The sequence below is a fragment of the Gekko japonicus genome, unplaced genomic scaffold (genome assembly GCF_001447785.1).
Source record: "Gekko japonicus isolate JY-2015 unplaced genomic scaffold, Gekko_japonicus_V1.1 scaffold884, whole genome shotgun sequence".
NCBI lineage: Eukaryota > Metazoa > Chordata > Lepidosauria > Squamata > Gekkonidae > Gekko > Gekko japonicus.
This window is the reverse complement of record NW_015172029.1, coordinates 58,603-70,870: the sequence shown is the minus strand read 5'-3', so window position 1 is coordinate 70,870 and position 12,268 is coordinate 58,603. Positions and strand designations below refer to the sequence as shown.

At 47.0% G+C, this 12,268-nt stretch overlaps 1 protein-coding gene across 1 annotated transcript in view; it reads right to left on the bottom strand.

Moving 5' to 3' along the window:
• MRPL54 (mitochondrial ribosomal protein L54) overlaps positions 1 to 4,997 on the bottom strand; it is a 6,945-nt gene extending 1,948 nt beyond the window's left edge. Inside the window, exons 1-2 of the mRNA XM_015420596.1 lie at positions 4,866 to 4,997; positions 2,033 to 2,189 (exon numbers count right to left, since the gene is read on the bottom strand). Of these exons, the coding sequence (XP_015276082.1) occupies positions 2,033 to 2,189; positions 4,866 to 4,956 (248 nt within the window). The 5' untranslated portion in view covers positions 4,957 to 4,997. The remainder of the gene's footprint in view (positions 1 to 2,032; positions 2,190 to 4,865) is intronic.
• Between the last annotated feature and the right edge of the window lie 7,271 nt (positions 4,998 to 12,268).

Sequence of the window (12,268 nt, the reverse complement as noted above, 5' to 3'; positions counted from 1 at the left end):
AAACACCAAGGCGCACTGAAGTGGTACCTATTTATCTACTTGCAATTTCTTGCTTTCGAACTGCTAGGTTGGCAGGAGCTGGAACTAGAGACGGGAGCTCACTCCGTCATGCGGCACACTCGGATCTCGAACTGCTGAACTACCGACCCTCCACAGCCTGCAGTTTACAGGTTTTTTTATATATATATATATACACACACACAGAAGAATAAGTTAAAGCATAGTATTTAAACCGCAACATTTAAATTCGTAAAATCATTAAGTGCCAGTAACACAGATATCAATAAGTGCTAATGAGTTATGGCGGTCCACTCTTCGCATCCAGGCGGTCAGTCTGTTAAATGTTAAATCAGTGCTGATGTTAGGACGGGTGTTCCCTCTAAACTGAGTTGGTGTGCGCCAGCTCACCGTTTTTTAGCCTCCGGCTCACACATTTTTTGTCTCCGCTCAGGAAGGAGGGCTCCAGAGCAAACTAATTTATGCAGTCGCCAAATTGCTGGCTCGTGACTTTAAGGCCAGTAGCTCGCAAAGTAGGATTTTTGCTCACAGGACTCCATAGCTTAGAGGGAGCATTGGTTACGACCAGGGCCATAACATTTAGAGGCGGCACCCTCATCGAAAGCCTGGTGGAAGAGCTCCGTTTTACAGGCCCTGCAAAACTGTAGGAGGTCCCGCAGGGCCCTGATGTCATCCGGGAGCTTGTTCCACCAGTATGGGGCCGCCACAGAGAAGCCCCTGGCCCTCGTCACCGCTAGCCTGGCTTCCTTAGGGCCTGGAAGGGCCAAACGGTTTTGGGACCCCGATCTTAGTGCTCTCTGGGGAACATGTGGGGAAAGGCGGTCCCTTAGGTCAGTAGGTCCATGACCATATAGGGCTTTAAAGGTAAGAACCAGCACCTTGAACCGAATCCAGTATGCTATAGGCAGCCAGTGCAGTGCTTTTAGGGCAGGCGGGACATGCTCCCACACGGGGAGACACAGCACCAGCCTTGCCACTGCATTCTGCACCAGCTGCAGCTTCCGGATTTGGGACAAGGGCAGCCCCTATTAAATACTTTATTTTATGTTCCATAAACCTCTGTTGTTCATCTCCGTCTGTGTCTCGTCCGCCAAGTCAAATATCTAAGAAATGATTTTCTTGACGCATAAGTACAGACTTGGTCTAGCGGGTTTCCACTTGAGAGACCCTCAAAGGGAGCACAGAGCTTCCATACTTCCGATCCTTAATTCAGAGCTCGTATCCCCCTTTGTATTTGACTGTGGGAAGTCGGGGTATAAAGAACCTATAGGAGAGGCCAGAGTGGGGGGATTCGATAGTCTTCAGTCCAGAAAGCCCCGCAGCCTCCTCCTCCTCCGCCCCATAGTTCCTCAAGGGTCCTGGCTCTCAGAACGCTCGACTGACCCTCGACCGTCACAACTCTCTTGCGGATGGACCAGAAACACAGTCTCTCTCTACCTCACACTGCTTCTTAACCAACTAGTTTTCAGGAGACCACTAAAACTAAAATCCATCACAGATACATAAGATTTCACAGCTAAAAGAATGATACGTCTGCGATGATCTTCTAACAAAAGAGGTAACGTCTCCCTCCGTATGAGCTATTTAAAAAAAAAACAAATGAAGAATCAAAAGATTTCTCAGCTCAGAAAAATGATTGCATTCAAAGGTCACGCGATACAGGGTGTCTGCACCAAAAAGACGAAGAAGAGACTGGATTTATACCCCGCCCTTCACTCGGAGTCACAGAGCGGTTTACGATCTCCTTGTCCCTTCCCCTCCCCACAACAGACACCCTGTGAGGTAGTTGGGGCTGAGAGAACTCTTCGAGAACTGCCCTTGAGAGAACAGATCTGAGAGAAATTGTCACTGACCCAAGGTCACACCAGCAGCTGCATGTGGAGGAGTGGGGAATCGAACCCCGTTCTCCCACATTAGAGTCTGTGCACTTAACCACTACACCGAACTGGCTCACTACCCACACCACAGTCGCATACTCTGAGTATGGTATCTTAAGAGGCACAGTTACGCTCACCATTCGGGATACTCCGAGTCGGGTTTCAGTGCCACCTCGGGGCTTTCCTTGTAGATGTTGGTGCCCATGGAGTGTGTGGTGAGCAACGCCGCGTCCTTGCATATCTCAGGGCCCTTGAGCTCCTCCTTCGATCCGCCTTTTCCTTTAGCCTTCGGCACTGCAAAAACAGAGGGGCTGTGGCTTAGTGACAGAGCTCCTGCATTGCATGCAGGAAGTTCCCAGGTTCAATCCTCACCAGCTTCAGGTAAAGCATCACAAGGGTTGGGACAGGCCTTTCTCTGCCTGAGACCTACTGTCAGAAGAGACAGTACTGAGCCAGCAGGATTTGTGATCCATCTCGGTCTAAGGGCAGCTTTATGTCAGAAGAGAGCCCAGACAGCCACTGCTGATCTCCACAGTATATAGCAGGGATCCCCAGCACGGCGCCCATGGGCACCCCTGTGCCTCCCACCACCACCCCTGTGCCTGCCAAGTGTTTTTAGAAAGTGGGTGGGGCTTTTGCCCAGCAAGGCTTCTAATTGGCCGCTGGAGTCTGATCGGCTGCGCAGGTTTTAAGAACGTTCTTTCGAAAGCAGCTGCTGCTACTTCACCGTGAGAAAGAAGACAAGGTGCTGCAGCCATTTTGTGGCTCTGCTCCCCCACACCGTGTCAGAATTCCAAAGGTGCCCACAGACTTAAAAGGTTGGGGACCCCAGTTTCTAGAGTCATAGAATCCCCCTCTGTGCTTGCACTCATATGCATGATATCCACGTGTGTGTTGAGGGAAGGGTATTCTTGGACAGGGAATAACCTCTTCTGACACTTGCTCACAACCGTCTTGCAACTGGGCTTTTGCTCCCTCTAGTGGTCGATTCAATATTATACTGTGTTCTGTCCAGCATAAAAACCTGCAGTTTCAATCTGCAGGGAGATATCCCCCACACCGTGTCAGAATTCCAAAGGTGCCCACAGACTTAAAAGGTTGGGGACCCCAGTTTACAGAGTCATAGAATCCCCCTCTGTGCTTGCACTCATATGCATGATATCCACGTGTGTGTTGAGGGAAGGGTATTCTTGGACAGGGAATAACCTCTTCTGACACTTGCTCACAACCGTCTTGCAACTGGGCTTTTGCTCCCTCTAGTGGTTGATTCAATATTATACTGTGTTCTGTCCAGCATAAAAACCTGCAGTTTCAATCTGCAGGGAGATATGACAGATGTTAAGTGGTATAATATCAAATTGACCACTAGAGGGAGCACAATATGCACTGAAGGGGGGGGGAACCCTAAGCAATAGGAACACGCAAGTGAAGAAAATTAGAATGGCGAAGAGCCCACCCCACTCCCTGACACACGCCCACAATTTATTAACCAAAGCCTGGGGAGGGGGGGGGTCCACAATTAGGCCTACCACAGTGGTACTGCACTCTTCCTGTAAGAAATTCAAGACATAGGGAGGGAAAATTACAGATTTTTAAAAAATTCCTGATGTGGGGGGAAATGGCTAGGAAGAACCTTCCCCACCATCTCCTCAAAATACTAGAACTTGGAAGACCCCCGATGAAGCTGTTGGGCAACAGGTTCGAAACCAATGGGAGCCCTTCGCCACACTGTTCATAGTTAATCTGTGGAACTCACCGCCACAAAGTATTGTGATGGCATCCAAACTTAGACCTGATTGAAACAGGATCCTGGCAGGACTAAAAGAATTCATCCGTGGAACTTTGTGTTAGCATCCTGGCGTAAACTGGGCTACTACCTAGGCAAAAGAATCAACGTGTACAGAGACTGGCACCTTCCATGGGTCAAGCAAGGACATGCTAACTACACAATTGTAGCTCTCTGCACAATGGGGGGGGGGAGAATCCACCTTAAGTGAGATGCTGCATGCACACTACATTACACAGGTGAATTTTATTTGCCGCACCAGCATCAGCTTTATTTCAATCAAGGAGATCTGACAATCAACGCAACCACAGCACTCTACCCAACACATTTGTGGCGAACATCCCCTCATTTAGGCCTGTAAGGCCTGCCACAGGCTGGACTTTTCGTAGTTTTCTTTTACGGAGCTGTCTCCTGGAGGAGGTTAGGCAGACCTTCTCTTTAGCGGAATTCAGGTGGTGGGGCAAGTTTCTGCAGACAGGCTTTTGGCTTGGACTTAATCCCTTGTTATATTTAAATAAACAGTGCATTACATATAACACAGTACACTAATTTTCACATATTATATGTAATGCACTGTTCGTTTAAATATAAAAGGAATTGTTAATTAGTTACGTTTATCATGGTTGTTCTTCTTTTTTTGATGTATGCGTTTCTGTTTATTCTCTCTCCCTGTTTGTTTTTGGACCCGTCTAAACCCATCGGTCTCCAAGAGGATTAGACTGAAAGTAAAGGTGCATAGCATTGGACTGACATATGTGGGTGGGCTGTGATCTCAGGGATCGCTTTGGATCCAGCATGTTTTTATTGCCTCGAGTCCTTGCTGGTGTGAGCATGGCGTCTCAAGTTTTTTTTAAAAGAAATACATGTGCCATTAAAATGGAGCCTCCTTGTTCAGAGGCAGTGTACCTCCGAATACCAGGGGCAACCTTGCCGGTCCCTGACTAGGAACTGGGATGCTGGACTAGACAGGCGCTTGGTCTGAGCCAGCGGGGCTCCCTCCTAATGATGCTCTGCCGGGGGCTGGCTCGGATTCCCAGGAAAAAGGACCCCCGCCCCCTATAATGCATCAGTTTGCAACAAAGCGGCTTTTAAAACCGCGCTGACCGGTCCCTTCCCGGGGTCTCCTTTGGCCAGCGAGGGGCCCTCCCCTCCATTCCGCCCCGCCAGCCTCCCTTCGGCCTTACCGACTTTCTTAGCGTAGGTCCGGAGCGCCAGCCTGGTCCAGAGGGGACCTGGGCCGCAGGGGACCGCCCGCAACAGTCCCGCCAAAGCCATGCCAGCCTTCCAATCGCGCCCCTCGCCTGCCTGGAGCGCCCTCTTGGCGCACAGCGCGCGGCGATGACGCAGAATCCAGGGAGCAGGCTGGGAATTGTAGTTTGCAGGCTTCTTCCCCCCACGAATGGAACTTGTTCCTACCCCACATTAGAACCGGCTTTTCTCAGTGCCCAATACGCACTCAGTCCTACAAGGGCATGTTTATGGGAAAAGCGGGACAGGTAGATTGCAATCGATTAGAGCAAAGTTGGAGTCCAGTGGCGCCTTGGAAGACCAACAAAGTTTAATTTGGGGTGGAAGCATACACACTGGAAAGCTTTTAAGCTTTTACCGAGAATTAAACTTTGTTGGTCTTCAAGTAGAGTTGCCAGGTCCAGGTTGGAAAATACCTGGAGACTTTGGGGGTGGAGCCAGGAGAGGGCGTGGTTTGGGGATGGGAGGGGCCTCAGCATGGTACAATCCCATTGAGTCCACCCTTCAAAGCAGCCATTTTCTCCAGGGAAACTGATCCCTGTCAGCTGGAGGGCAGTTGCAAAAGCGGGAGATCCCCAGGCCCCACCTGGAGGCTGGCAACCCTATCTTCAAGGTGCCATTGGACTCACACTTTGTTCTAATTTATTGCCGTCTACCTGTCCCGCTCCCGCCTTTAAGTTTAGCGAAGTGTAATTTCGGGTGTAAGCTTTTACCCAAAATTAAACTTTGTTGGTCCTAAAGGTGCCACTGGGCTCCCAACTTTGCTCTAATTTTATTGTAGTCTACTTGTCCCGCCTTTAAGTTTAACAAAGTCTAATTTGGGCTTTTACCCAGAATTAAATTTTGCTGGTCTTAAAGGTGCTACTGGACTCAAACTTTGTTCTGTTGCTTCAGACCAACCCGGCTACCCACCTGAACCGATTTTCTTGCAATAAATTAGGGTTACCAAGATTTAAAAAGCAAAAACCAGGACATATTTCCCAACTGACTACTTTCAATAAGTGATCACTATGGCAAATCTCCTTTTAAATACCCCAACTCTTTTAAGTTGTGATCATTGCAAGTAACCCTAACTTTCCAACCCCAGAAGAAGGCATTTTCATCAGTTTTTTAAAAAGAACCCCAAAGAGGATGGACACCAAAACAAGAGGGCATCTGAAAAGAGGGCATTTGGTAACCCTAAAAAAATATTTTGGTATCATAAATAAAATAAAATAAACAATTATTTATTTATAGTTGGCTTTTCTCACCTCAAGTCATGGTAGAGATGGCCTACTCTAAGAAATATTGTATTGAATACAAAGCACTTTGAACACTGAAATGCTAAGATTATATAAACGCTAATGTTATTATTAATAATAACCATTATTGTTATTAACAAAGGGAAGTGTGAGGACACACTAAGCCAAATCGCTTGCTCACAACTTTAATGCCAGTAGCTCACAAAGTAGAACTTTTGCTCACAAGACTCCACAGCTTTTAAAGTCCTGGAATAACCTGAATATCATATTAAAGGTGATGAAGGTATTGATTATGGTTTCAGTACTTGATTCTGTATTCCACTATTAATTAAATAATTAGTAAGAATATAATTTAGATTTAGATAAACAACTAAGACAATATTTAGGATTTTACAGCGATTCAATTTTAGCATAGAAGTTCGTTCAGTTGTTAAAGATGTAATTTCTTTTATCACTAATAGATTATTGCTAACCTTAGGAAAGTTCTTATTTCTTATTTAAAGAGATAATCTATCCCAACATTCTGTTATATTGATGTTTTAACGTCTGCTTCTATATTTGAAATATGCAATACATTTGGTAATATATCTGATTTTACTTGTTGTACGTAACAACTCATATTATTTGACAAACCTGATGAATTTATATTTTCTCCCACCCCCTTTTCCTTCTGTATCCCACCTTCTTTCTGAGAAAAAAATCATCATCATCATCATCGTCATCTCCATAGCTTAGAGGGTGCATTAGCTCTATCACCTTGTTCACATTATTTTCCTCTTAAATACATTTTAAGACAGCCCATCATCTTTGTAATCCAGGTACTAAAAGGCTGGGCCTACCTATCCATTCTGGGTGACAACGAATGATGCAGGGTTTTCAACCTCCAGGTGGGGCCTGACAATCCCCTGGAATGACAACTTATTTCTTAACTACAGAGAACAGTAACAGTTCCCCTGGAGGAAATGGCTGCTTTGGAGGGTGGAATGTCTGGCAGTATACCCTCCCCAAATCCTGCCCTCCCCAGGCTCCACACTCCTACATCTCCATAAATTATCAATGCCAGAGATGGCAATCTTGCTCTAGAAGTCACATACTCTGGTGTGAGCCCCTAGAAATGCAAGGTGTGTTGTGGTTCCAGGTGGTCGTCCATGTTGGTCTGAAGTTTGGAAATGTGCAGGAAAGGGTAATTAATCCAGGGATTGGCACGCCTTACATACAAGGAAAGTAGGGTTGCCAGCTTCCAGGTGGGGCCTGGGGATCTCCCACTTTTACAACTAATCTCCAGCTGACAGAGATCAGCTCCCCTGGAGAAAATGGCTGCTTTGGAAGGTGGACTCCGTAGCATTGTACTATACTGAGGCCCCTCCTCTCCCCACACCCCGCCCTCTCCTGGCTCCACCCCCAAAGTCTCCAGGTGTTTTCCAACCCAGACCTGGCAACCCTAAAGGAAAGGCTTGGGGCTTTTTCATTTAGAAAAAAAGACTCCAATACAACTGGGACAAGGAACATGATGTATAACATTATGCCTAAGAACAAATTTAGAGTCCAGGGGCACCTTTAAGACCAACAAAGGTTTATTCAAGGTGTGAGCTTTCGTGTGCACGCACACTTTTACAAATACATTGGAATGGAAGGTAAAGGTTCGAACTTATAGGCAGAGGCTGAACAGCAAAGTAACATGTAACCTGATGAAGATGTTTTAAGATACGCAAAGACAAAACTAAATAACAAGATAAGGTTGTAAGGTCAACTTTATAACCTTTGATTTCAGTTTGATTTAATTAAGAGGGGAAACAATAAAGCAATAAATATGTCGAAATAGGAGATAAATGTGTAAAGGTATCTTTTCTAATTGTGGGAAGTAAACAGACTCTCCATTTGTCTCCTCAGGTGTGGAAGTCATTTAATTATTTTTTTTCTATTTGAGGTGAGTGCAGTGTTCTATCAGCAAAACAGTGTGTTGCAGTCAGTGTCGGGAGCAATGTTCCCTCTAACCTGTGAGCAAAAAATAAATATGTCAAAATAGGAGATAAATGTGTAAAGGTATCTTTTCTAATTGTGGGAAGTAAACTGAGACTCTCCATTCGTCTCCTCAGGTGTGGAAGTCACTTGACATTTTTTTTCTTATTTGAGGTGAGTGCAGTGTTCTATCAGCAAAACAGTGTGTTGCAGTCAGTGTCGGGGAGGTCTTAAACATGGAAGCATAAAAGTATTTTGTTGATTATTTATATATTTATAAAGTGGCTTAACTACATTGTTCTCCCCTCTTGTGTTTTATCCTCACAACCTGTGAGGTAGGCTAGGCCAAGAGAGGATGACTGACCCAAGAGTGGGAATTTGAACTCGGCTCTTCCAGATCCTAGTCTGACACAGCACCCACTACATCACACTGGCCCTTCTATAAACATCTGTTATTCTATATACATGTGTGTTTTTGTAAACATTTAACCCAGGGAGCAGATTTAAGTTGGAAACCTCCGTACCCTGCCTCTTGGATTATGTTTGGCTCTCTTTTTTCCTCTTGCCCCTTTGATTTCTGCCCTAATAAATAGGTGCTGGGCAATGTTCCCTTTAAGCTGTGCAGCCTTATGAGCAAAAAATCTACTTTGTGAGTTACTGGCATTAAATTTGTGGGCTAGCGATTAGGGTACTGCATAAATTAGCTTGCCCTGGAGCTATCCTTCCTGAGCGAAGAAAAAATGTGTGAGCCGGAGGCTAAAGAACTGTGAGCTAGCTCACTAACTCAGCTTAGAGGGAACACTGGTGCTGGGCCTTTGCTCCGGCTCAGAGGGGAGGAAGGGATAACAACCACAGCTTGTACTTCTGGGCCTTGAAGAAACGATGGCAACTATAAAGCCATCATGGGTTTTTAAAGGGAATTTAATACTTTCCTCTCCAGCCTGGCAACCTGATCTGTGCAGATGATCTGCCATCCCATCCCCCCCCCCCATCTGACAAAGGCGCAACTTCTGCAGGGTGCTGAGTAACTCGAGAAAGCGTTTATCTCTGCGGGAAGTCAATTGTGAAGGCAGAGAGGGGACCATTTTATTTGCCTAAAATGCAAGACATCCTTTTGAGAGGCTGAGCCCAGCTAGTGAAGGTAGGTAGGGATTCTCTTCCAGTTTGGTCCCATTTCAGCAGGGAAAGGCGTCGGCAAGTTTCTGGGTGACGCAGCATTCTTTCTCATCGAGACTCCCATTCTTTTGGGTAGATAGATACTCGGTGCTTACAGAAGAAATAGGGTTGCCAATTCTGGGTTGGGGAATCCCTGGACGTTTTGGGGGGGGTGGAGCTTGGGGGGGGTTGTAGATGGGAGGGACCTCTGTGGGACACAATGCCATAGAGGTCACCTTCCAGAACATCAGTTTCCTCCAGGGGAACTGATCTCTGTCGTCTGGAGGTCAGCTGTGATTCCGGGAGATCTCCAGGTCCCACCTGGAGGTTGGCAACCCTAGTTAATGGAGGGCCTGCTTGTTGAGATTTCCTACGCTGTGCTGTGGTGGTTAGAGTGTTGGGCTTAAAATCAGGGAGAGCTGGGTTCGAATCCCCCCACCTTGGTCATAAAGTGACCTGGGTGGGTGTGGCTTTCTCTTAGTAAAGGTAAAGGCTCCCTTGCTCGAAAGCCAGTCGAATCCGACTCTAGGGTTGCGGTGCTCATCTCCGTTTCAAAGCCGAAGAGCCAGTGCTGTCTGAAGACGTTTCCGTGGTCATGTGGCCGGCATGACTAAACACCGAGGCGCACGGAACGCTGTTACCTTCCCACCGAAGTGGTACCTATTTATCTACTTGCAATTTCTTGCTTTCGAACTGCTAGGTTGGCAGGAGCTGGAACTAGAGATGGGAGCTCTCTTAGCTGAACCTAATTAACCAGTGTGTGTGTGTGGGGGGGGAAGATACATGCACGCACCCTAGACCTCCTTCAAGGTAAGCCAGGATTTTTTAAATAGCGATTAATTTAGTTCACCATCTGGTTTCCCTCAGTGGCCAGCCAGATGCCATGGAACCCTTACAAAAAAGTCATGGAGGCCAAAGCGTCACAACCAATTGGCATTCAAAGTACACTGCTGCTGAACATGTCCCCATATGTTCCCCAGAGAGCACTGCGATTGGGTGCTCAAAATCACCTGGTCCTCCCAGGCCCCAGAGAAGCCAGGCTTGCAGTAACGAGGGCCAGGGCCTTCCCGGTGGGGGCTCCATACTGGTAGAATGAGCTCCCAGAAGACATTAGGGCCCTGCGGGACCTTCTAGAGTTCCGCAGGGCCTGTAAAATAGAGCTCTTCCACCAGGCATTCGCGTAAGGAGCCGCCCGCAGCCATCTGAGGCCCTGGCCCCAACACCGCCAACACCATCAATATTAATAACATCATAACATCATTACCATCACTGAATAGCCTGTGCCTTGCTGATACGACCCAGAACATGTGCTAACTGTGGACCCGCCATGGGATATATGTTATTACTAGCACTTTATGTATTCTTTTAAACTTAATTGATTGTAATTTTACTTGAGAGATTGTTATACCTGTAATAATGATGTGAACCGCCCTGAGCCTGCTGCAGTGGGGACAGCGAGATAGAAGTCAAATAAACAAACAAACAAACACGGAAGCTCCATCTAGTCACCAACAGGGGTCATTTTGTAGAAAAAGAGGTGCAGGAGCTCATTAGCATAGCTCATTAGCATAACTTATTTGCATATGCCACACCCCCTGACATCACCGGAAGTGTGTCAGAAGGCAACACCCACCGCTCAGGCTCCACTGGACTGTTTTGGATTGCTAGCTATTGGGGGGGGGACATGCAGATCTGTCCTCGCAGAGGAGGGAGAGCTTGTACCTGAATAAAACTTGGTCTTAAAGGTGCCACTGGACTGTTTTGGACTGGGGTGCGGTGGGGGGGCTCTGCAGCTTACCTGGCTGCTTCTTGCTCTGACTGAGGGCTGCTGGGAGCAGGGGGTGGGGCTTGTTGCATGTGCCCGCCCCCTGTGCTCTTTACTGCCAGAGCTCCGCTCCTGTGCGCTCCTGCAGGAAATGACCCCTGCCAATGACCGATAGCTGTTGGTGCACCTCTCCTCTTCCATTAATTTGTCTAACTCCCATTTAAAGGAGCTAGTTAGCCATCCCTAGGTCCTATTTAGGGTTGCCAGCCTCCAGGTGGGGCCTGGAGATCTCCCGATGTTACAATTGATCGCCAGGCGACCAAGATCAGTGTCCCTGGAAAAACTGGTTGTTTTGGAGGGTGGCTGTATGGCAGTAATACTCAGCTGAGGTCCTTCCCCTCCACAAACCCCACCCTCCCCTGGCTCCACCCCAAATATCTCCAGGAATTTCCCAACCTTGAGATGGCAACTGGAGGAGTAGGGAGTTTCACGTGTGTTATCCATTGAAAGCAAGCCCTCGTTTTGTGCTCCCTGGATTCGCTACTTTCATTGGGTGCCCCCAAATTTCAGTATTTTGGGGGTGGAAAAAAAGATATCTCTCTCTGGCTACTTTCTCCATCTCTAGCCACTTTCTCCATTCCAGATGGTCGGGCGTGTTGGTCTGAAGCGGCAGAACAAATTTAGAGTCCAGTGGCACCTTTAAGACCAAGAAAGGTTTATTCAAGTTTTGAGTTTTTGATTGCATGCACTGGATTCTGAATCTGTTCCTAGGCATAATGTTATGCATCATGTTCCTTGTCCCAGTTGTATTGGATTTTTTTTCTAAACTAAAAAGCCCCAAATTATTTAGCCTCGACACAGAGAGTACTCCATCTTTCTGTGTGATACCTCTGATGATGCCAGTCACAGTTACTGGCGAAACGTCAGATTCTACAATGCCAAGACCACGGCCGCACAACCCAGAAAATCTACAGCAACTAATATTTAGCCTTTCCTTGTATGCAAGGTGCACCGCTAACCCCTGGATTAATTACCCTTTCCTGCACATTTCCAATCGGCGCTACGATACATTGCTGGCATTTGGGAGACCAGCAAAATGGGAGAAAACTACATCTCCCAGAATCCTTTGCGAGCACATGCTCAATTCAGGGGAATAGCAACAGGAAGGGCAGGGGAGAAGAAAAGTGTGGCAGGCAGGACTTTCAAAAGTACATGCGAG